At 38.0% G+C, this 25,834-nt stretch overlaps 1 protein-coding gene across 5 annotated transcripts; it reads left to right on the top strand.

Moving 5' to 3' along the window:
- Window positions 1-170: 170 nt before the first annotated feature.
- Window positions 171-25,522, top strand: LOC113063098 (metabotropic glutamate receptor 1). 5 transcript variants are annotated; one of them, XM_026233269.1, is made up of 10 exons: window positions 171-277; window positions 1,714-2,570; window positions 6,673-6,922; window positions 14,183-14,418; window positions 14,643-14,651; window positions 17,705-17,951; window positions 19,165-19,336; window positions 19,882-20,008; window positions 20,919-21,861; window positions 23,331-25,522. In XM_026233269.1, the coding sequence occupies exons 2-10, from the start codon at window positions 1,835-1,837 to the stop codon at window positions 24,073-24,075; spliced, it is 3,465 nt and encodes a 1,154-aa protein (XP_026089054.1). In that variant the 5' UTR covers window positions 171-277; window positions 1,714-1,834; the 3' UTR covers window positions 24,076-25,522. The 5 variants fall into 5 exon arrangements, with proteins under 5 accessions (XP_026089054.1, XP_026089055.1, XP_026089058.1 ...); XM_026233270.1 differs by having other exon boundaries at window positions 1,717-2,570; XM_026233273.1 differs by having other exon boundaries at window positions 23,366-23,615.
- The last annotated feature ends 312 nt before the right edge of the window (window positions 25,523-25,834 follow it).

Below are 25,834 nucleotides of genomic sequence, written 5' to 3' on the forward strand. Positions count from 1 at the left end.
CAAACATAATGTTTTGTATAAATTAGTTGGCATTTGGTTATCAATCACTCCAGTGCCATTTGATATTTACATTCACATCAGTACTTATTTGACGACCTGAACTGACAAGACAATCCACAAGTCTAGTTGGTCCGCCCACTAACATTATCAAAATGTTAGAGAGAGGGAGGGAGAGAGAGATCATCTGGCTGGGCTATACACTGATAACTGAAAGTAGCTATATCATCAGTCCAGCAGCTGTCTCAGAAGGAGGTAAAGCGATGTGTCATTGGCTCAGGTGCGTATACGATCGAAATCCTGTGCAGATGTTTTTGTTGTTGTTGTTTGCATTTCCTGGTGACTGCAGGTACAGACAGATGTGCGGCAATGTCAGTCAATGAGAGTACAGGAGGCAATGCATCGTAATTATGGCTCATTTGTCATTGAGATTTTTGTGAGATGAGCGCAACTGATCTCTGTCTGAAAACAAGTATATTTAGTCGCACTAAATATAAGGGTCATACAGTACCTGAGGTTTTGTGTTTAAACACATTGCTTCCAGTAGTTCTGCTTTGGCTACAAAGGCGCGTCTTATTGTTTCTTTCACTGTCTTTTATATGGTTGGTTGTCTGCGCTGTCCGCGGTGCTGAAATCGTTCCTGCAAGGACAAAAAACGACGACCTCGCCATCAAACCGTGAATGATGCTCACTCTGTCATCATATGTTTCTTCGACCAGTGAGTCTCTCGTTCGCCAGCTATTTAGTAAATACTGAATAATGACGTACGTTTGCCTCCATAGTAAACAGAAAGCTTCTGAAGTGTCGTCTAACAGAGACCGGCGCGTATTTTGTATTACGCATCTAGATTTTTGGAGGTAACTTTACGCTATGCGTCTGAAACTTCAATATAATGTTCAGGCATTTGTCTGCAACTTAAATTAGTTTGTAAACCTACAGCTTATCATTAAACTATGCAAAATAATGTCAAATAGTTTAGAAAGGGTGTTAGAAAGGTTGTTGTTGTTACAACTTACCTCATTAGGTGAGCTAACAACAAAAATATTCAATATTTTATGCACTTTTTGGGGGTATCAAATGTGCTTGTTCAAATAATTGTTATGCCACCCCTTATTATTTTAAACAGTAGGCCTATAATTTGAATATTTTAATTCGCAAAGGCAAATACAATTATAAAACAAATGTAAAACGCATAAAACATTTGCTAAAAGCATAACAGACACTGGCCTATACACTGTCCTATTTTGGGCAATCTTTTGGGCAATCTTCAACCCTCAGACGTAGGGTTTCTAGTTTTAGACTGATGAAAAACATTTGTGGATTTTATGTCACATTAAACGAAAACTGATTATATACATCTTCTTTGATCGATCACACTGGTATTCAAAATAAAGCATAATATTTTAAAATTTTTATATCCCATTTTATTTGTCCTGTAAATCTTTTATATTTTATTTTAAATCTTACAATTGTCATCTCAGTATTTTTGCTGGTGGTTTCACCCCTTAGGCATAGTGCTTTTACCCCTGTAGCTCATTTATAATTGGTTAAACTGTCACAAATCAACCAGTCTAACAGCGCTCTATTTCATGGTGTTAAATGATGCGCCGTTTCTCCATAGGTTGAACTGACCTTTAATGAATGCATTCTTTAAAAATGATTTTTATAATAGATGCACTTGTCTTCTCTAAGTAACTCTGTGTTATGTTTTCTCAGCAGGTGTCAGGGCGCATTCCTGTTGTCTCACGTGCGCATCATGGTCCCTTAATTGAATCTAGGACTGCAGAGAAACAAGCACCGCGGGCACGAGCAGCTCTCACGCTATGCCCGTCACATAATGTGGAACATGGCACGCTTAAAGATGCCCTGTGTCTCGTGCAGACACTTTCCACTGTTCCTATGTCTGTTTCTACCGACACTCTCATCTCATGCACTTGGGAACATATACAAGCGTTCGGTGGTCCAGCGCGCGGCGGCCCGTTCTGTCGCCCGCATGGATGGCGACGTGATCATCGGCGCGCTGTTCTCCGTGCACCACCAGCCGTCCGCCGAGCGTGTGGCCGACAGAAAATGCGGGGACGTGCGCGAGCAATACGGCATCCAACGAGTGGAAGCGATGTTTTATACGCTGGACCGTATCAACGCCGACCAGAACCTGCTGCCCAACATCACCCTGGGCTGCGAGATCCGGGACTCATGCTGGCACTCTTCAGTGGCTCTAGAGCAAAGCATCGAGTTCATCCGAGACTCTCTCATCTCTATTCGGGACGACAAAGACGGATCTAAGTGGTGCATCGACGGGACGCCTTTCAACCAGCCTCCTCCCACCAAGAAGCCCATCGCAGGAGTCATAGGTCCTGGCTCCAGCTCGGTGGCCATCCAGGTGCAGAATCTCCTCCAGCTGTTTAACATCCCCCAGATCGCTTATTCGGCCACCAGCATAGACCTGAGCGACAAAACTCTCTTCAAATACTTCCTCCGTGTCGTGCCCTCTGACACGTTGCAGGCGCGCGCCATGCTCGACATAGTCAAGCACTATAACTGGACTTACGTGTCTGCCATTCACACAGAGGGTAAGTCACTAAGTCACACGTTCTGTTTCTTTTATGAAGATTAATGTATGTATGAGATGTATGAGACCTTTAATAAACTTTTCTTAACAATGTTAAAGCCTGTCATGTGAATACAGGTAACCTATATGTTTTGCACTGAGTAGCATATTAATTAAAACAAGTTTTGTTTTATTTTAATTTTAATTTAATTACATTTTTTGTCTCACTGACTCAAACTTCTATATAATATTCACATATTTGTTTGTCCAAAATGGTTGTATAGTTTAGAAATTATCCCTAAACTTTGCAAATTAATGAATTAATGTGAGAACTGGGAAGGTGTCTTGTTAAGGAGGCAGGGGAGTGTTTTAGCACTTTTGTGTTTGTGTTTTTTAACACTTAAAGAAAGTCTTTAACTCAAAGTAGTATAGAGAGATATAACTTATTCAAAAATTGTATAAATACCAAGAACAAAGACTACTGAAGTTCTGTACAGTCTTTAAAGGATGGATAATTTTTTTGTCATGAAGTGATAGTCCACCCAAAAATAGTTTAAAAAGTGTTTAGAGCAACATAAGGGTGAGTAAATGGTGACAGATCTTTTTAGGTGGACTGTGCCTTTAATTCAGGGGTGGCCGCGACAGCCACAATAATCTTGCAAAGTTCAGCTCCAACCCTAATCAAACACTCCTGGACCAACTAATCAAACTCTAAGGGTTAATTAACTACAGGCAGGTGAGTTTTTAACAATGCTGGAGTAAACTCTGCAGGACTTTGGCTCTCCAGGACTGACAATGGCGACTCCTGCTTTAATATGTTGTGGTCATTTAATTTACTTTAAAATACTTCAAAATCTGCTTCCAATCTACTTTTAAAAAATTAACATAAAAATCTTTAAAATTAACTAAAAAATAATAATTATTTCACCTATAATTGCATTTGAAACGTTTTATTTCTAAACAGTATAATAAATGCACAGGGTAACTACTGTATATAACATTCAGTGAGGATAACAGTGTACCATTATGTGCAATATTTGTGAGTCCAGTGGAAGCACATTGTTACAGATTTCTATTTTTTTTTTCAACATGGAGATCATGTTGATGTTCTGTCATTTAACATTCTTTAACATGATCACAAATCAAACTATAAGCCAATAAACTATAAACTATAAAGTTTACAAACTATAAACTATAGTGTTCCTGTAGCTCAATTGGTAGAGCATTGTGGTATGTGCAAGGTTGGTGGTTCGATTCCCAGGGAACAGATGATAGGTAAAAATTGATAGCCTGAATGCACTGTAAGTCGCTTTGGATAAAAGCGTCTGCAAAATGCATAAATTTAAATTTATAAGCCAGACATGAAATCTGACTTAAAATTCTACAACTTCTATTACTGTATATTAAGAGGGTGCTGGTATGATAGCAATTTCACCACTGTAGCTAATTTCTGATTGATTAGACTCCGTGTTATAACACTCTCTAGTTTTTCTTACTTTGACTATTGACAGAATGATAAGGTTGTGCAAGTCTGACTTTGAATATAAAAGCATGAACACATAACAGACAGGTTTTAAGTGTTAACATTTTTAATTAAGTGAAAACAATTGGAAAAACTGTCATTTAAAGGTAATGATTGCACCACTCTTTAAATACCTAAATGGTAATTCACTCCCAGTTGTAGTGTGAGTGGACCAAAGACCTTTTATTATTTGCATATGGAAGCATGCATTAATGACTCAGTTTCTCCATACATAATGAGGGTGATAATGTATTTTTCCTTTCCCTTCCCACAACACACACAGTTTTTGTTGCTCCCTCTAGCATTGTTGTGTGTCTCACTTTCAATTCAGTAGGTGATATAAAATATCCAAAGGTGGAAAGCTTGTCTGTTAAACTACACATTGAGATGATTAATGTCCTCATGGGCCACATCACTTTTTTTCTGTGTATTAATTCTGTTCAATTATAGCTGATGGATTTCAAAGTAAACAAGGTAAAAAAAACCCCGCCCTTTAGGTTACTATCAGCATACTTCAGTGAATTAAATGCAGTGTAACTAAGTTTTTTGTTAGTGATGTCCTCCTTGTTTCATATTAATATACTTTGACCCCTCAACATACTTCTAACAAGCATTTGTTTAAAATCTGAATATTTTATAAAGGGACACCTTTAGACAGACTTAAATAAGCAATAAAATGCTAATTCTAAATTCACTGCTCTGTTGGTTTTGGTCATAAATAATTAGTAAGATGACTTTTCCTTCTCAGGAGATACTCTGTAATGGTTTAGCTGGCATGAACTAGATTCACAAACACAACATCAGCAACTCGTACATCGCTGCCTGTTGCTCATAGTAACAGTAGAGATCTTTGATTACAATAATTACGCGGCCAAATATAAATTCAGTTAAATTTCTTGCCATTTTAATGGCCATATTTAAACAGGCACCCATTTGAAACAAGCTTCCATGGTTATCTTTATATAAAAAATATATATTTCTATTGATGTAAATCATTCTGAAAAGTCTAAAATTAAAGCCTGCTTGCTGGTTTTAACTGGTCATCCAGCCTGGTCTTCAGTTAGTTTGGCTGATATCCCAGTGTGAGCAGCTGAAAAGTGCCAAAAAACAAAAACAAAAAAACAAACACTAGTTATCGCCAATACAACAGAGCAGTGAACTCTGAGTATTAGATTAAAATGTTTATTTAACACTCTACCTCTGGTACCTCTCTTTTGTAGGATATTCATATATTTGAACTATATGGATCAAATGCTATTTAATATGACATCAGGATGACATCACTAAAATCAGACTAGCTTCCTTTTTAGCTGAACTATTTGTTTCAAAGCAGGCTCACATAATCTAACAAAGATTGAAAGGACTGAGTGTTTGGGATACAATCATTTGAAATCAGTATCTTAACTCACAAGACTGATTTTTTTCAAGTCCGAGTTTTATGAAAGTAAGCAAAAAAGCTCAAATGAGACACCTTTAAAAATGACAAAGTGTTAAAACACAATGGTTTTGTCAGAAAGAGAAAAAGGGAGTAAGCTAGTAAGAGAGAAACCCAAACCTGCAAATACAGTTGTTCCAGACAACATAAAGAAAGAGGTAAACAGAGTAAAAAGGAATTGTTAGAGAGCCACAGAACTGTGAATGTGCTGGAATTGTTACCCGCACACCCACACTACAGAGACTGACCTCCAGACAGTCATCAGTGACCACACACCACTCATCTTTCCTGATTAGACAGAAGCACTGTTCTTCTGAGCACAGTCAACAGCAGTGACCTCTGCTGCCTGCACAATGAGATGGAAATTTCGCCTGGCAGCCCAGACGTTGGATGGAACAGAAGATGTTTTAAGTTCTGTACGGACCCGTTTCTGATTCATACAATATTTTGAAAAGGACACAGAGTGTTCAGGTGACCTATTATGGTAATTTGCAGTAATTCTCCAGAGCACTACAAACTATTATTGGTGTCCTACTTGTTTAGTTACAGTACAATGCCAGTGGAATATAATTAAAGGATAATGTTCAGTCAGCTGGTCCTTACTGAAAAAGAAACCCAGACGTGGTGATCAGGTCTTGAATCACTATTAAGGCATTTGTTGCTTTGCCTTCTTACACAATAAATAAACACTGAGGGGGGCACTGAGATTAAAAATAAAAAAATAATAATAATAAAGGATTTATCATGGTGAATAAATGCTATCTCTTTAAGACTAGCTATGTAATCTGTTGCAGTTTATCAGTGATGATACAAAAAATATTTGATTATAGAATGCTTTGCTCAACCAGTCAGAATCAGGTATTCCAAAATGGCATTTATGTGAGAGTTTTTTTATTTATGTGTTTTTCATTCTAAATGTATGACACCATTTGTATCCAAAATGGTGGTGACCATTTCTCCATTTCATGTTTTTCAGTTGCCTGTCTGCCTGTCATTTTGTGTCCTCTATAGTCAACTGTCATCCATTTGTTATCCTGGGCTCTGACTGGTCTGACAGGTGTTGGATCAGTAGTGGTAATCTATCCTCCATTCTGTGTCTTTGATTAGTTTCCTACGTGTTTTAGCGTATCCTTTATTAATTGTCCAACATTTTCTATCTGAACGCAGGTAACTATGGAGAGAGTGGCATGGAGGCCTTTAAGGAGTTGGCCGCAGAGGAAGGTCTATGTATTGCCCACTCTGATAAGATATACAGTAATGCTGGCGAAAAGCACTTTGACCGTCTGCTTAAGAAACTGCGGGAGCGTCTCCCCAAAGCCCGCGTGGTCCTCTGCTTCTGTGAGGGAATGACTGTTCGTGGCCTGCTGATGGCCATGCGGCGCCGTGGGGTTTCTGGAGAGTTCCAGCTAATTGGAAGGTAAGGCTGAAAACCATTCCGTTTCAAGGCAGGAGAAACTACATCACTAATGATGCTTAGATATAATTTGATCATGTTTGATCATGTCAGAGGAATAAATTGCAAGCTTTGAAATGAGACACAGAGGGCAAAGAAGTCAAAATGACACCCACATTGTCTTGCTCATGGTTATATCACAACTGCACCATCTTTGATGCTTTTGCATTTTGTGTGCAAAATAAGCAAATATGATTCTAATGATTGTAATAATTATTAGTACAATTTATGTGTTGCTTTAAGTGCCTAGGCATGTGTTTCTTATTATTGTGAAAGAAGAAGAGACATCGGAATTGGAAATAAGTGTTGCTACGGAATAGACAAGTTTCCTAGGGAATCCAGATGAGATTAAATATGGACATTGTGAACAGAGGCGCTTTTCACACTTTTCACCACTAATGAATATTTTGTGATTCAGTAGCTGGCTCACAAATCCCTGGAAACTGCCTCCTGCCATTGTGTTATGTGATGTGAGTGTTTGAGTTTATGTTTGGGTGAGAGAGGGTGGTCACTTGTTTTTAGATAGGGATGGAAAAGTGCTGTGGGCTGGGTATTAAATATTCAATCTCACAGCCTCTCACAGGAAATGTATTTGATGCCAAATAAGCAGTAGGCAAGCAAAAGATGATCCTTGGTCTCCCAATAGTGAATGCATCATGCAATTGCTTATGACTTGGAAATTAAGAATGTGCCATATGCTGCAACAATACAGCTAGGGTCCCATATTTGATTCTGCTACTCTATATTCTGTCTACTATATTAGTAAGCACACCTGATAAGAAAGCACATCAAATAGTAATTTGAGTAAATTAAATTATAAATATTAGATGAAAAATTTGAACTACTGAAATAACTAAATAACTAAAGCTTAAACAAAAATACATTTAAGCTAAATAGAAATATAAAAATATAGAAAAAGGGCCAAAGCACATAACAAAATTACTAAAATTAAACATGAAAACTGAAAATAATTGTATAAATACCATATTAAGATACTAAAAAGACACTAGTCATCATTAGGCGTACCCTCATAAAATATTTAGTTCTTTTTTTTGCTACTTATCAAGCCTCATGAGAATAATAATTAGGCAGACATGACAATGTGGTCAAGCAGTCCAGTGTTTCCTAATTTATCGCCCAATTTGATTGCTGAGTAATTAAGGTGAATAATGTACAGTCAGTCAGTCAATCACAAAAAAGAGACACCCTCATGATGATACAAGACACCCATCCACTCCCCACCACCGGGTATCTTTAAGGGGATAGACAAATGGGTAACCAGTGTATTAAGATATCTATCATCATATCATATCAATCTGTCATACACAGTTTGTTTTACAAAGGCTATTCTCTGATCAGTCAAACTCTCTGATAGTGAAATCAGAGCAACACTGGATAACATTCTCAGATGGCATCCTTGCAGACTTGAAGATCTGGAAATGAACTGTAGCAGCTATCTTGTTTAATCTATATCAAGGCAACATCTATAGCCCACCCACGTATGATCACAGGCAGGCCACCATATTCAGTTAACAGACTTTCTAGGTCAAAACTTTGTGTCTGGAATCTGGATTTTTTTCTGTTTTCATATTTGCATGACCCTATCTCATTAAGCTGGGTAATAGAATTGAACATGTGTGTTTTTAACAGTAGATGTTGGAGAGGAAATGGGAAAATAGGAGAGACAGAGAGCAAAACTGCTTCTGGGTACTGATGGAGATTTATTCATTAAAACACGTCATGCATTGTCATGATAATCTGAGTCCAAGCCTTCAAGCCAAGACAGTTGATGATGTGTGTCTGAGATAGACAATGAATGAGAGAGTGATTAAGAAGAGAGAGAGAGAGAGAGAGAGAGAGAGAGAGAAACAGAGGGAGTATGTTTGGAGAGCTCTTCTGTGAAAAGAGGATGAGGTCCAGGTGTTCTTTTCCTCTGCTTTGGTCTTAGCCAGCCAAATCTATGTCATTTTCCAGAGAAGAAAAACATTGAATTAAAATGTTTTAATCAACATCAACAGTCTCACAGGCAGCTTCTCTTAAACGCTTATTACATTGGATTCCTCAGAAGTTGTCAGACTATACTGGGAACTGTGTTTGCCTCTGCCTCTTAATGATCATGCTTCATTCCCACTATGTTTTTTACTCCTTATTTAGAGTCCCATACAGCATGTTCCCCATAGATATTTTCATAGTCACATGTTATTGCTGTCAGGACAGGAAAAACAACATCAGCTCCTCAGTATTTCAGCTGTGTTTCAAGCACTGACAGGAATCCAAATTAAATGTTTAAACAGCAGCACTCTCTTCCCCTAGTGCCTTCTGTGTTCCCAGTCCCAATAATCCTTTTGCGCTTTCCTCCAAAAACTAATTTTCGCCTCTCATTACACATTCAGATAAAGAAGAAAGAAAAGGAAAATTCAGAAAAGAGTATATGACTGTTTCTTCAGTCAAACTCAGTACCATGGTGATAGATTAATGTGGGCAGTTTATGAATGATCTAAGTGGTTGCTAGGTGGTTGGTAATATAGGTGGTGGATATATACTCTCACAATTATTTATGCTTTCACTTGGTAGGTGATATATAAATTAGTACAGTATATACACATTTTTGTGTTATTATTGTACATTCTTTAAGTTTTTCCTTGCAACTACGTCCCTGAGATGCCCCGTCTCTTTATATAGCAGATTTTATTTTCTATAATCAGCTTGTCATCTTGTCATTGTTTTCTGAGATGTGTCTTGTCATGGATGGAAATTAGTAGTCTTGTCAGTGTGTCCCATTAGTGGCTCGGCTTTTCATCAGCGGGGCAGGTTATGTTTTGGACCAATCAACTGTGAGCAAAGTGGCACACCTCTGGCACATTTCACAAGTCACTCCCTGTTTTTCTCTTGCTCCAAATTAAAGTTCACCAGTTAAAGTTTTTTATGGTGATGGTTATTGTTTTATATCACATTCATGCAATTATTATATACTTAAACCCAGCAGAAAACTGAATGAGATGGGGTCATGGAAATATGAAAACAGACAAATATCCAGATTCCAGACACAAATTTCTGACCTAGAAAGCCTGTTCTCTGAATATGATGGCCTGTCTGTGATCATAATCTTCAGAAATCATTCTAATATATCGATTTGGTGTTCAAGAAACATTATTATCATTATCTTGTTATCAATGTGTGTGTATGCATACATGTATGCATTTATTGATGGTGGGTCTAAACACAAACACACACACACACACACACACACACACAGACACACGCATCATTCTTTCAAAAATTATTATGTTGTTATTTTTTGTTTTGTCTTTGTCAGTAGAGGGCAACCTTAAAATGTCAACACTGTTACCATGGTATTGTAAGATAAACAACTGATAATTAAGAAGTAATTATGTGTAGAAATATAAGATTACAATTCTGTTTCTAAAGGCATAATTATATGCCCACATTTTACATTTCATTTATTTGTAAAAAATTCTCAATACATTTTAAAAATCACTCAAACTGGAAAAGGATGTCTGTTTATGACCCTGTAACCACCGCTAATGATAAAATGACTTAAAAGTGCTTGACCTCATTTTGTCGGAGTTTAACAGGGTTTAATCAGTGTTTTTAATAAAGCATAGTGTTTTTTCGAGCTCAGTCCTGGATTCACTTCTGCTTCTTGTGTTACCCTTTATGGTTTCATAAAGGCTAACACAAGAACAATTCTTTACCACGTTTGTATTTAAGTGGGTCATTTACTTGTAGGTGCGCTTGAACACTCCAAATAGCTTTTCTTCTGAGGTTATTTTCTCTTCAAGTAATGTGGAGAATTGCATTCAGCATTCTTCAGTGCATTTAGTACTGCATGATTGCCTGGGACCTCCTTGTAAAAGTTATCATCTGCAGATATTGCGGATTTGTAAGAGGGCCACTCTTGTAAAGCCTGCGGAGGCTGATTCTTAGGAAATCAGGATCTCTTTCTCATTGGCCCTCTATTTTAAATTTATTACAAGATTTATTAGTCATGAGGCTGAGCAGAGAGTGAGAAAGGTTGACTTTAACAGGCTTTCCAAATGGCTGCATACAGGAAGTTTCAACATTTGGCTGTACAATCAGTTCATTAGAATAAAACCTAATGTGGATATGTAAAAAGAGAAAAAAGATGCAAGAAATGAGAAAAAAAAATTTTGTGAGAGTGAGAGTTTGACACAAAAACAAGCCTAGAAAACAAGGTAGCTGGGTTGAATCGGCATTAGCATAATATACTCTGGGAAGCTGCAGATATAAACCTGTTTGTTTTGACCTGCCAGTCTATTGCAGCACTTAACAAGCGCTCTGAGGTCACTTTCAAGTCTTTAAGATTCAAACAGCTACAGCAAAACTACATTAGATCAAGGAAAGCCTGCAGGCATCCCAGCAGCCCTGTCATTGGAGCTGTATTACACCACGTCCCATGGGACTTGAGGCACATCTGTTTGTGCTCAGACTGCTGTTGTAATGTGTAAGAGGTTGATTCTACACTGTTTACTTCATGTCACTATACATGTTTTCAAGTTTTGTCCCGTGTGAATTCAAAGAATATTTAAGAGACGCTGGCATTGAAAGGTTTGGGGTATGAATGGACTGATTTGGGGTGTTTAGGAGGGGGAAAAAAGGACATGTAGAGAGGACATGACAAAGTCTCGTCATGTGTGTATGTGAATGTGAGATGGAGAGAGAGAGTAATAGAGGCAGATGAAAGCTGGTGCGGGGCGAGCGAGAGCAGGCGTGATGGGGGCTCCCAGCAGCAATGGTGCTTGTGAAACACAGAGCCAGGCTGCTGCTAACTGGAGCACCATGAATTAGTAAAGGCTTCTGGATGAGTTCTAATGGCCCTCAGCCTAAGCCTGCACTGTCTTACTCAGTCCTCTAGAGAGGATCGAGCAACAGTCAACCAGAGCACACATCCACAATATACTGGATTTGAATGAGTAATGACAGAATGGATAGAAAAAAAAGAGGATGACCAAATGGGGTGTCTAGTATTATTCATCCATATGCTGTTTTATCATCTGGTGAGGTTAACTGAGTACATATTTAGATCTTTAGTGTTTTCTGCACACAACAACAAACACAGCACAAGCTGTGAGGTTCAATTCTTAAACAAAATTGATTCTTATGAACCGTTTCTTTTTAATGATTCGTTTGGCGTGGGACGAGGCTTGATGGGTGAATGCGGATGCGGCTGATAGACACTCATGTGTGTGCAGGATGCAGGAGAATAAATTATTTACATGGCTTCCTGCAAACTAGAACTATATAAACATAAAATATCTAAAAACAAAACATCTAAAGTAAAAACAGCAATATCATGAAATATTATTACAATTTAATGTTTTTTTATTTTTCTATTTTAATATTTTAAAGTTTAATTGATTCCTGTGATGACAAAACTGAAGTTTCAGCAGCCATTACGCTAGTCTTTAGTGTCACTTGATCCATCAGAACTCTTTCTAATTTGCTGCATTGGTGCTCATGAAACATTCCTTCTTATTATAAATGTTAAAAACATTGTGCTGCTTAATATTTTTGTGGACCTTTCTTTGATTCTAACTTTTGAAAGTTCAAGAACAGCTTTGTTATATATATAGATTGATATATAGATACATATATACATATATACATACACACATATATATATATATATATATATATATATATATATATATATATATATATATATATATATATATATATATATATATATACACTACAGACCAAAAGTTTGGAACATTAATATTTTTTCCTAAAAATCCTAAAAACTCAGCTTTGCATCACAGAAATAAATGATAATTTAAATTATAATAAATATAAAAACAATTATTTTAAATTGTAATAATATATCACAATATTAATTTTTTTCTGTATTTTTGATCAAATAAATGCAAGCTTGATGAGCAGAAGAAACTTTCAAAAACTTTCAAAAACATTAAAAATAGTAATGTTTCCAAACTTTTGGTCTGTACTGTGTGTATATATATATATATATATATATATATATATATGTATAGTAACATAAATGTCTTTGCTGTGATTTACTGTAATATATTTTGAAAATAACAATTATTTTGTATATATTTAAATGAAAGGGCAAAAAGGGAGGGAAGGTGAGGAGAGAAGGGAGAAGAAAGGAAAACAAGATTAGGAATGGTAAAAAAAACCGGGCACAGTAATAAGTGTGCACTGAGATGAGGTGAGAAGCGAGAAAATCCTAAATGATGTGGGGAAGGTGAACATTTTGAGATGAATCTAAGCAGAGAATTAGGGATGAAATCAATAAGATCCTGTTCTCCTACCTTATGTGCCATCGCTGCTGTAGTTAACCTGTCTTCAGCCTCAGGACACTGCCATATCTGCCTATCATAGCAGCACAGTCTACCTGTGCTTCAGCTCCTTCATTATTCATAGAGGTAATAAAACTCTCTATAGAGCTCTGCTCTATCTAATCTCTGCCATTTTCTGCTCCACTGTGGGGTGCAAAGCTGTTTAGGGAGATGTATAATTTTGTCTAATTCGCTCTATAATAAAATAAATAAAACTTGCCTATGACACCACAATACTGCGGTGTGCACGGAAGAAGGGAAGCTTGGCAAGTAGAAAATGATGAAGAAATGGATTCATGAGATATTTAACTGTATAATGAAACATAATAAGCAAAACATGCTGACTGGGAGAAATATGTCAGAGAATAATGAGTAAGAAAGAAAATGGAGGTCCTGAAGTCTGCAGTGACTAATAAAAATGCTTCTATTTGAAATTTTTCAAATTTAATAATAACTGTATTATATTATAAATAAATGTAGAAAATCAGCATAAGAGTTTAAGTTAAAATAGCTTGGAAAATGAAAATGTCATAGACATCATGTCTTTCTTTTACTTTAATGACACCAGGATTCTAGTTAGTAATAGTGTAGAATATGAAATATATCTTTTAAATCGATTAAATTGTTCAAAGGTTCCATACATTTACAAAATCCTAAAATGTTGAGTCTTCTTTCAGGATTACATTATATCAGCTAAACAGAAGCACTCACAGCCCAACACTGAAATGCTTTGGTGCACACTGGTGATTTAAGAGAAACCGAATCTCATTTGTATGCATGCAGTAATATGGAAGCCATGTTTATGCAAAGAAGCTGGATCTTTATGACACAAATTCCTCATCATCTGACATGTTATGTTCTCTCTCTTCTTATAAAGTGATGGCTGGGCAGATCGTGACGAGGTGGTAGAAGGATATGAGGAGGAAGCAGATGGGGGGATCACAATGAAGCTGCAAACGGAAGAAGTTCAGTCATTTAATGAATACTTTCTGAAGCTGCGTTTGGACACCAACACAAGGAACCCGTGGTTTGCTGAGTTCTGGCAGTACCGCTTCCAGTGCCGCATTCCTGGTCATCCTCAGGAGAACCATAACTACCAGAAAATCTGCACAGGTAAACAAAGAACCAGAAGATCTTCAAATTATATCAACATGAACATGTAAGAAATCAGTAACATTTAATATTAACTCTAATTAAAATAAAGTCTGATTGAATGAATAATTTTTTAGGAATATTATTTTATGCATGATACTTCATTGAATGATTAATGGTATCTCTGTATATTTTCCCTCCATTTTTTCCCCCATGTAATTATCATCTGGTCGGCGCTTTAAAAGGTGATCTAGGTAATCTGAGATGTGTCCCCTTGTCTTTTGTGCTTTTTAAATAATTGTTCTCTTTGCCTTTCCACATAGAAATATTAACATCTTTTGTCCTAAAACATTATATTAGTAGTACTTATTATTTTATTCAGACAGCACTTGAAAGGAAAAAAATGCAGCTTCTACTACAGTATATATTTTTACAAATGTAATTCTGCATAATGCAACCGGATCAACAAAGCCTAATATCTAAGTCTGTGTAGTAATCAGTGTTGTGGGTAACGCGTTACAAAGTAACGCGTTAGAGTACTCTAATTACTTTTTTCCTGAAATCTGTAACTTAACGCGTTAGTTTCGTGCGTTAGTAATCAGTAACTTCGTTATTTTTTTAAAAAAGTAATCCGTTATTTTAAGAAAAGGAAAATCCCGACTGCAGCCTGCTTTTTGTCAGACAGTAGTCCTAGGTCTATTGTGCCACCTGCGGATGTATCAGCGGAGCCGAAGCTCTGTGATCGTAAAGTCAATGGCTGTGATGCGTCTGTGCCCTGCGCCTGACCCTGTGTGTGTGTGTGTTTTTTTTTTTTTTTTTTTTTTCGAACTCCCGGCAAGATAGCAGAGAGGACAGCGTTTGGTTTATGGAAGTACGCACATTATTTTCAATTTGTCAACGAAAAAGAAAAGAACATAACGGTAAAATGCACACTCTGCTTTGGTGAAAAGCTTCTGTCGACCGCCAAAAATTCTACCTCAAATTTAACGCTACGTTTTAATCACTACTTTGAAGAGTAAATGTAAGAGGACTGTGTTAAAGCGAATTTAGGCTTGTGACTGTGAGTGACACTTTAATAATAATTAGTTCGGCTATTAAGCGATTTGTCATTTGCCTGTGTGGCAGTGAAGGATTTAATTCGGTTTGTTATCATTTTTGTCTGACAGGCAGCTGTTAATTTCTGTTAGATCATTGGCTGGCTGGTTGTTCATCATTTCTAAATGGATTTAAATCTGCAAGCATGTTTAAGGTTGTGTTTACAAGTAAGCATACTTGTACTTTGATAATTGCATTATTTAAAGTTAAAGAAAAATCAGGAGTTATCTTGTGGTGCTCATAATATACAGTAGCCTAGGCTACCCGGGCTGGGTAACGTTAGGTGCGAATTTTGATTAATAATATGTTCTGTGATAAATAAATAAAACGCCATGTGGAATAGCCGATTGCTGACTGTCTTTCCTGTTATTGTTATTCTGCAGTGTTAATTTAGTCGGATGACTTACGTTATTCATTGTCGGGAGTCACGACTTCTAGGTGCATTTAAAGGGGCCGGGGGCTGTGTCTGTCATATGTGAGCCGCTGCAAACGGCTTTTAATTTTTGGTAACGCATGAGTACTCTAACGCGTTACTTTTATGAATAGGTAACGCTGTATCATAACTGATTACTTTTAATTGATGGTAACGTTGTAACCTAACTAACTACTTTCCAAAGTAACTATACCCAACACTGGTAGTAATGTAGGTTAATTTTTGGTGTTTTAATAAATTACAAGAGCTTATAGTTTGTTATTGTTCTCTTCTTCTGAAAGACCCTCATGGTGGTAAGTGAGAAGTTATGATGTTATGATACCTGCACTGAAGAAGCACTTCACTATGGCAACAGTCAGCACAGTAAGTTGGACTGTGTTTGGCTTCTTTGACTAGCAGAGCTATTCTCTGAAGATGATGTGCAGTCCAGAAAGGCATCACATACAGTGAAAATCAGCTAGTTTCATCATTGTCATTATAAAAAGCTCTGCAAAATATATTTATCCTCCAGAACACTATGAACATTTATCTCAAGGCTTCTTTGTCTCATATTTTATAGTTGTATCCTGACCATGCACTTGGAAAAGCATCAGATTGATATTGATCATAAACTTTTGATGAGCTGTATCTCTAGAAGACTTCAGTTTAGTCTAAAAGTCAAGCAAAGTCAGACACTATGCTGCCTAGATAAAATATCAGTCCAACTTTCCTGTGTTGCTTGTAGGGCAGGCTTGATGGCACTGAGAGCACAAGAGAATCTTGTTGCACAAGAGGAAATAAGCCGTCACAAAGTGTGTGTGTGTGTGTGTGTTTGTGAGTGAGTGAAACTGTGTGAATGCACAAAGAGAAGACACAATCACAGTGTAACGAGTTACCCGCACTGTTTGCATGTGTGTGAGATTGAAGAGTTCACCTGGTTGATTTAGACACTGCAAATATAATTTTCTGAGTCAATATTTTTCTCTTTTTTTTTCTGTACAAATATCTGCACATGCTTAACACAAAAACCATTACATGAGAAGCAAAACTGCATGAATAACATTTTTAATTAAACTGATTAAAATCTCACCCCATTGGCAAGTTTGTTCTTGTTTTATGCTTAAATCTTACTAACATTTGATCATTTAAGCTTAAAAAAACCCCAAAACTAGCAGTTCTTCTTTTTAGGTGAAATAATTCTGTTTTAAGGATGGAAGGTTTTTTTTTTATACTGAAAAAAAGCTTGTGCAGAAACTTCTGATTTTTTTGTATATTTATTGACTCTGATTATTCTTGAATGTATACGTAGCACTGGAATGGCTTTTCCATCGGCTGGCTTATGAGTATGGCATTTGTCCAGTGGCTTGCCAGTGCTTCGTAAGATATGAAATTCAATGAAGTTTGCCAGCCTGCCAGCAGGACTCTCCTTCCTTTTATTCAGCCTCTTCAGTGTGATTAATGTCATCTCATTTTAATGTTGGGGCATAAAATTATATATTACATTAAGAGAAAAGAGAAAGTTCTGCCCTTTAGTACTCTATAGTAATCAGAAATTTGCAGATAAATTTGTTTATATATTTTTTAAAAAGCACAGAGCCTTTCGCTGTAGGCCTTAGTTTTTCAGGCTAATTTAATTCATTTAGCATCCATATTTTTTATTTGTTAAATTGCTAACAAATTCAATGAATAAACAAATATAAAAAAGACAAATCCTGGATGGATGGAGGCAGAGTGGCACAAATACGACTGTTGTCCTCACTTTAATCTTGCTTACATTGGTTTAAAATGTTTTCTTGACAGGAAATGAGAGCTTGAAAGACAACTATGTCCAGGATAGCAAGATGGGTTTCGTGATCAATGCGATTTATGCAATGGCTCATGGTCTTCATGACATGCATCAAGAGCTGTGCCCAGACCACGTCGGCCTGTGCGAGGCAATGGATCCCATTGATGGCAGTAAACTGCTGGACTATCTTCTCAAGACCTCTTTTACTGGCGTCTCTGGGGAGGAAATCTACTTTGATGTAAATGGAGACTCCCCTGGGAGGTAAATGATAAGAATACTTTGTATGTGCAAGAACTAGTGTCTTATTTCAAAACCTAGTTATCTACCTATAGAAGCATCATAACTGTCAATGTGCCCAAAAACCACTGTAAAACAAACCCCACCACAGGTTGGGATACCAGCTAAGATTAGATCACACTGTTATCTTAGCAACATGCTACTAGGGTGGCCGTATGTTCGTGAATAGGATTTCTAAATCCAGGTTTTTATGTTGCTTTCCTAATAACATGCTCTGTATAATCATCAGAAATTATATGTACACATATTTGCTTTGCTGATTGCTATCTGTATATCCAACACCAAGACTGGTCAATTATGTTCAGTGCCTATACACACTATTTTTATTCCTTACCTTCAGGGAAGTATGAAAACAAAGGTAAAGTCCTGACATTATAGGCAATTTTAAAATCCTGTCCATAACTTGTATGGAAAAAAGAGGACCTATGTTCACCCTAAACATCAAACAATTGCCATTGGAATTGCTGTCTAATGTGTCTATATGTAGCACATTCTAAATGAGGGAGAGCGTTAGGGAGGTGCAAAAGAAGGAAACTACTAGTGTACCAAGTCAGCCCACCAGGTTTTGAAACAGAACTAGTTTAATGTCAATATGACAACTCACACCTGAATGGCCAGTGTGACAAGGACCATTTTGAATACCTATTCTCTGCGGCAACAACTGATCGCACATTCTCTCCGGTTAGATTTGGCATTCGTACCCTAGCCAACATGTGCAAAAACATGCGTGTCAGAGGGTAATGGACTTGGAGTGGAACAGATTGCCTGTCTCAAGGAGATGCTTCAGTCCTCTCCACCCCAATACCCTGATGCGGCCAGCTCCTGTCACCCTGGCTATACACCAACAAAAGATGACAGCTCCACTTCTGCCAAGACTGCCACCGACTTGTGTACACATGTGTGCTTGTGACACTTTGCCTCATCTGTAAGCTAGGGAGTGTCATTAGTATGGATGAGTGGACAGCACTCAGGAGGTTGTGGATTCATATCCCAGGTGGAAGATGCGAAGTTGAGAGACTTGGATGTGTGAACATAGTAAAAGTGTGAACTCTGCCTCTTGCAAGTCCCGAGGTTTCTGCAGTGCCGAACTACTAATTATGGCAGACTTGCTCTTATTCTTTCTCTTTTTTTCATTACCCATATCATTACCCCTCTCTCGCCTTTTCTATGCTCTTAGGTATGATATTATGAATCTTCAGTATGTGGAGGAGCTTGGCCGCTATCATTACATTAATGTGGGGTCGTGGCACGAAGGTCTTCTGAGCATCAGTGATTACAAACTCATGACGAACCGCACTGGTATGGTCAGATCCGTCTGCAGCGAACCGTGCTCTAAGGGACAGATCAAGGTGTGTATATAGCATATTCATGTATTCATTGTATTGGCAGATGAAACTATTTACAGTTGAAGTGTGATTTAAAAAAAAATGCTTTCTAATGTCTCAGATTAGTATACAAACAGTTTTTTTTCACTGATTTATTCCACGTGTTTTAAGTATAAAGTTCACAAAACAAATGGAAAAAGCTACCAGTACAGTAAGATAAAATACCCCCTAATGGTTATTAATGAGTGTAAATTAACATCTGAAGGAATGTATCAATTTAAGAATTTTAGATACAACATTTTTTTAGAAAAAGTTTTTTTACTAAAATAACTCGTTAAGAAGTTATTTTACATCTATACATTGATAGACTGATGGGTTATTGCAAGATACATATTTCTTATATTTAAAGCATTGGCAAAAATTTTATATATATAATTGTAACTCTATACTAATTTATTTATTTACATTTTTTGTTGTTGTGACATGAATTAACTGATGTTAACTTGTGAAACTTGTACAGTTGTGAAGTGTTTCTGTAGCTGGCATCAACATAAATATTTTGATTGTAGGTGATCCGTAAAGGTGAAGTGAGTTGTTGCTGGATCTGCACTACATGTAAAGATAATGAATATGTTCAGGATGAGTTCACGTGCAGAGCTTGTGACCTGGGCTGGTGGCCTGATGATGAACTGGCAGGTAAGAGACTTTGTTTACATTTCCTTCATCCTCCTAATTATCAATTAAAATATCTCTTCATTTAAACACTTACACTACTATTTCATTGAGAATAGCAGAAAAAATATTTGCTGTATTCCACCAACATTTATGCTTTAGATTCTGTTCAGCCCATATCTCCTTTCGGCTTCTCTCCTATCACTCCTCTCTATACCCTTCGCATCCTCCTTACCAAACACTTTCTCTTCCTCTGGGCTGTGAGTTGCACATTATTTTGACAGCTCTTTGCAGCAGCGAGCAGAGCTGGATAACGGTGAGGTTGGAATCCCATTAGTACTCAGCAGCCGTGTGTCAGGCTCAACAGTTTCACCATGGAACCTGAGGAGCAACAGGGAATTCTGATTACCAGAGAGACAGACTGATCTGAGATAGAGAAAAAGCTCTGTCATAGTGAATGAGAGAAAGAGACACTTCGAGGATGTATAGAAGGCTCTGTCATAAAGAATATGAGTTTTCAGAATGCATAGAAAGAAATGCACACAAAAGTGGGGCATATGATGCTTAAGGGACAATGATGTGACGTTCTTCTATTCATTCATAAAAAAAAATGTAAAAATGCAATTCATACTTCACTGTTGAAAAGTTTGAGGTCAGGAAGATTTTTTTTTTTTTTCATGTTTTTGAAAGATGTATTTGATCAAAAATGCATCATCAATGTGCAGTATTATTACAATTTAAAAAAGTTTCCTATTTTAATATATTTTAAAACATAAGCTGTTCATATGATGGCAAAGCTGAAAATACAGTTATACCATAATTTCATTTGAACTTAATTACAACGATATTCAGAAGTCCAACAATCCTGAAATTCTGTATTTGTTTTTGTCCTGTTCTTCATTTATTGACTTCCTATCTGCTTGTTTTATTCCAGAATGTAAGCCTCTTCCACTCAAATACCTGGAGTGGAGCAGTGTGGAGTCCATCATCGCAGTGGTGTTCTCCTGCCTCGGCATCCTGGTAACACTATTCGTCACCTTTGTCTTCATCCAGTTCCGTGACACGCCAGTGGTGAAGTCCTCCAGTCGTGAACTTTGCTACATCATCCTGGCGGGTATCTTCCTTGGCTACATCTGCCCCTTCACTCTCATTGCACGTCCCACTGTGATCTCCTGCTATCTGCAGCGCCTTCTAGTGGGCTTGTCGTCCGCCATGTGCTACTCCGCCCTGGCAACCAAAACCAACCGCATTGCACGCATCCTGGCTGGAAGCAAGAAGAAAATCTGCACTCGCAAGCCCCGCTTCATGAGCGCCTGGGCCCAAGTGGTTATCGCCTTCATCCTGATTAGTTTCCAGCTGGCTGTGGTGGTTACACTAATTGTGCTGGAACCCCCTGAGCCGGTGAAGAGCTACCCCAGCATCAGTGAGGTGTACCTTATCTGCAACACAAGTAATGTAGGCGTAGTGGCTCCGTTGGGTTACAACGGCCTGCTCATCATGAGCTGCACCTACTATGCCTTCAAAACCCGCAACGTGCCTGCCAACTTCAATGAAGCCAAGTACATTGCATTTACCATGTACACCACCTGCATTATCTGGCTGGCTTTTGTGCCCATCTACTTCGGCTCCAACTACAAGATCATCACCACCTCCTTCTCCGTCAGTCTCAGTGTTACTGTAGCACTGGGCTGCATGTTCACACCTAAGATGTACATCATCATCTCCAAGCCCGAGCGCAACGTACGCAGTGCCTTTACAACCTCAGACGTGGTTCGTATGCACGTGGGCGACGGGAAGGCAGCTCCTTGCCAGAGCAACAGCATCCTCAACATGTTTCGAAGGAAGAAGAAGAACAACAACGCAACTGCCAGTACCAAGTGAGTGACAGATAATTATAGGTTTGAGTCACATTTCTGTTTTAATGCACATAGGCTATGAAACGTATGGAAATAAAATAATAGTGTTTCTTTCTCAGTAGCACACAAACATTTTGGACTGCAGCGATAGCAATAAAAGAGTTATTTCTAGGATGTGTGTGTATTTGAGTCTCTCCTATGTTTTTCTACCTGCTGCAAAACCAAGTGTATGTATGTAGCTAGAGCCAGACGCTATCCGGCCGTCCTTTATCTGTGCTGAATCTTCATCTAAAATTTAACCTAATTTTCATCTAACTACCCATCCACTTAGTCCCTCTCTCCTCCTCAGTATTAACCCACTTTTCAGTGTGCCTCCTCCCCCCATGCCAAATCTTCTCCTGACTAAAACTTTAACCCAGTTCTTGCAGAGGCTGTAGCTACCATATCCAGTTCCCTTCTACTGCCCTGTTCACACTGATAGCAATTTTCTCGTTTACGTTCATACTACTGGATGCCTCAGTGCTGATGGTGGGCTTCAGAAAATCTGATTACAAATGAGATTCTTTCCAGGCAAAAATAAGATTTTGATGAGGAATCTGGCTGCTAAAAAGTAACATTAAACCATTAAAATAACTTTCAAGTAATATTTGTTGGTAGATCACAGCAAGTCATAGTGCATTGTGAACAAGTTGAACGATTTTGCATGAATCAGACTCGTCGCTGCCCATTTGCAAAAGCATAACCAACTCTTAAGGTTGACATGTTACTGGATGCCTCACTAAGTTAATAATTATTTGCATAAATGTAAAATTTTGTAGCAGTTTTCACTTTCATGTCAAGTCGCTGCTTATTTGCATCAAAGTAAATGTCTGCAAAAACTTCACTCCTGTTGGAATTCACTGGTTACTACATTGATTTGCTATTTACTTGCATAGATGTAAACGTTTGAAGAAACTTGGCTCCCATCGATAGTTGGCACATTGAATGTGGAATATTTTGCCTTTGCAAATCGCTGTCAGTGTGAACACCCCTTGATTCTGATGCAGATTTCAGCCCTGAGGCCTCTCTGTCCGGTTAACTTAATTACACTTAGAGCGGACAGCTAATGCCATGTTCATCTGATACTGAGTGGAATTCCGTAAAGCTCTTATTCATACTGCATGACATTCAGTTTGAGCAGACCAGTGCAGAGAAGGGATGGCAGAGAAAGAGCCATCGTGGCTTTCATAATGCTCTGTAAGCAGGTCATTATGAGATACACAATCAGCATGCTTGAGAGATCTCTGTCAGAGACTTCATGAATTAACAATGTTGAGTAATGCATCGTATGCTAACCCTAATCATGAGAGTTTTATGGCTGATAACTGTATGACTTGTATGAATGATAACACGCATAATGATAATTTTTCTGTGATGTTCTTCTCTGTCTCGGTGTGGTTATTCTGGCGTTTCTTCGTGGGAATACCGTGGGGTCTCTGTTTCATTCATAGTCCTAATGGAAAGTCTGTGTCATGGTCTGAATCAGGTGCCAGGCCCCAGGGGAAGGGGTCGAGCGTGTTCCACAGACTGTCTGTGCATGTGAGGAGGCAAGCGGTCGGCCAGAGTCAGACGGCGGTCATACGACCCCTAACTAATGCCTCACAACCCCCCGAGTCTGAACATGATGCTGGTCTCAACACAGCCCCCAATGGCTCTCACCCCGACGACAAGGATCTCTACAATCTCAGAGAGGGGCAGGATGGGGGTCCCCAACATCCTACAACCCACGAGAGAGGGGTACCACTTTCCTATTCCCCTCCTAATTTAATAGACCACAGCACTGATTATCCTCAAGAGGGGCCAGTGGACACTCTGAGCTCTACGGTTCCTGATTTTGACCAATTTGTTATCGGCAAAGGGAACAAGTCAAGCCCCGTCGCCTATAAATCATCTGCCAATCAGCTGCCTCTTCCCCTGCAAGTTGAGGCGTCCCCTGAGGTAGGTTCAGAAATGGAAGCTCTCAATCTCATTCAGGGGTTTCTGTGTGATAGTGCCACACAAGAAGAGGAGGAGGAAGAGGAATGTGTGGAGGAAGAGTTGGCACAGAGTAAGCTGACTCTGCTCACTCCACCTTCTCCCTTCAGGGACTCACTTCAGTCAGGGGGGTCCATTCCCGGATCCCCCGGCTCTGACAACAACCCTCCCTTCACCCAAAATATGAACTACACCCCAAAACAGAGCTCTTTTACGCTATAAAAGTACATGCTCAGGACGGCGCTGTTTGTTAATCGAACTCTGCAAGATTTCACTTGCTTCCATCTTTCAAAATGTTTTGGAAAGCAGGAAGAACTGTAAAATGAACAAATGGAACATCCTGTTGGTAATATTTTTCTCCGAGGTAGCACTGGCAGCATCCGTTTTCCAAAATGCTGCAGAAAGTTGGAGTGACAAAAATTATTGTGTTGCTGTGCCCAAAATCCACTGGCTAGTAACATCACAACTGTCCAGGAGTGATAATGCCAGCTTGCTGCTTTAAAATTTCACTCTTGACACACTTTCTGGGATTGTATGTGCTTTTGAACTATGTAGCTGGATTTGGTTCTGATTAAGCAGTTTAGTTACTATTGCTAGCAGAAAAACAACCATGGAAAAAATGAGTGTTTTGGATGTCGACGGCACAGACACATAAGTGTATAAGTGCATACAAGTGAATCATATCTCATATTGGGCTGCTGTGTATCTGTTTTTTTTATGTGATTTCCTTTTTTTTTCAGCATCTGTGCACAAGTCAGAGTGAAACATGGAATCCATCTGCACACAATAAATCTCATTTGGTTAACTGAGTGAGTAAATCTGGAATTTCCCTCTAAAATGCTTTCCAATTTCCTTGTGGCTCCCAAATGTTTCAGTGTTTTGGCTTTGTGAGGCAAAGGCAAGAATGCTGATTGTAATTTTAGGTATAGAATACTATTTTACCTGAAATGTGGAGCCATGGTAAATAAAAGAAACAGGTTTTTTTTTTTTTTTTTTACTTTGTCTCATGCATGAACTTTTGAACCTTTGAAAAAGGGAGTGCTGTTTTCCAACGGTTTGTATACCGTTCCGCCATCTATTGTTTTCCACAGAGATGGTGTCTTTGTATTTCTGCTCTATGTTTCTATGATTAGAATGTGAGATATTTGTAAGTTTTAAAAACAATGTCTTATAACTTGCTCTTTGTGATAAAGGGATGTACCGTACATGGTGGAACGGAAGCTGGAGTATTATTTCAGCAACTTTTACACACTTTTAAGTGTTCCATTTTTAAACTGTATCTATGAGTAGTTGCTTCTAGTGGTAACTTGTAGCATTTACTGCCAATCTCGCATAGGATTATCACATGAATTTGCAACTGTTACGCTTTAAGTTTCGCAGGACTATTAGAATGCAACTCTCAAAAGAATATTCTTGAATATCTTACATATTGTAATTGTTAGAATGGATTGTGATATTAGGTCTTTTAGTGTTAATTGTTTGGAACTGAATCATTTATTTAATATAAATGAATTGACAGATCATATGTTTAAATGGTCAAACTTAAAAATGAGGAAAATGCTCTTTTTGCCAGGACAAATCATGCTGTAAAATAAATATTTTATATCTAAAACTGTATTTTGGTTTTCACCAGTTTCAGTTTTAGAACTTGATGGGTTTATGGCTTCAAAATGTTTATGCTCTTTTGTCTTACAAATTACAAATGCAAGTGGTGTTTAATACACTATTAAAGACAGTTTAGTATGAGTTTAGTTTTATGATGTCATGGTATCATTATCTTTAATATCTCTGAAATTAGATTCGAATGTGTTACTTCATAAAAGCATCATTCTCTAACCCCACATCACCATAAATGTGGTTTATTCACATTGTAAGCACTCTAAATGCCACATCACGTTTTTATTCTATCTTCTTCGTTTCCGTCTGCGTATGATGTTGCGCAATCTTTGCAGTCGTATCTCCCGCTCAGGAACCGTACATG

This window comes from Carassius auratus, chromosome 45 (genome assembly GCF_003368295.1).
Source record: "Carassius auratus strain Wakin chromosome 45, ASM336829v1, whole genome shotgun sequence".
Classification (NCBI taxonomy): domain Eukaryota; kingdom Metazoa; phylum Chordata; class Actinopteri; order Cypriniformes; family Cyprinidae; genus Carassius; species Carassius auratus.

Coding starts and splice junctions, on each gene's coding strand:
- LOC113063098 (XM_026233269.1), top strand. CDS start 1,835: ATGTGGAACATGGCACGCTTAAAGATGCCCTGTGTCTCGTGCAGACAC. Junction 17,952..19,164: donor AATGGAGACTCCCCTGGGAG/GTAAATGATAAG, acceptor CTATGCTCTTAG/GTATGATATTATGAATCTTC. Junction 19,337..19,881: donor GCTCTAAGGGACAGATCAAG/GTGTGTATATAG, acceptor TTTTGATTGTAG/GTGATCCGTAAAGGTGAAGT.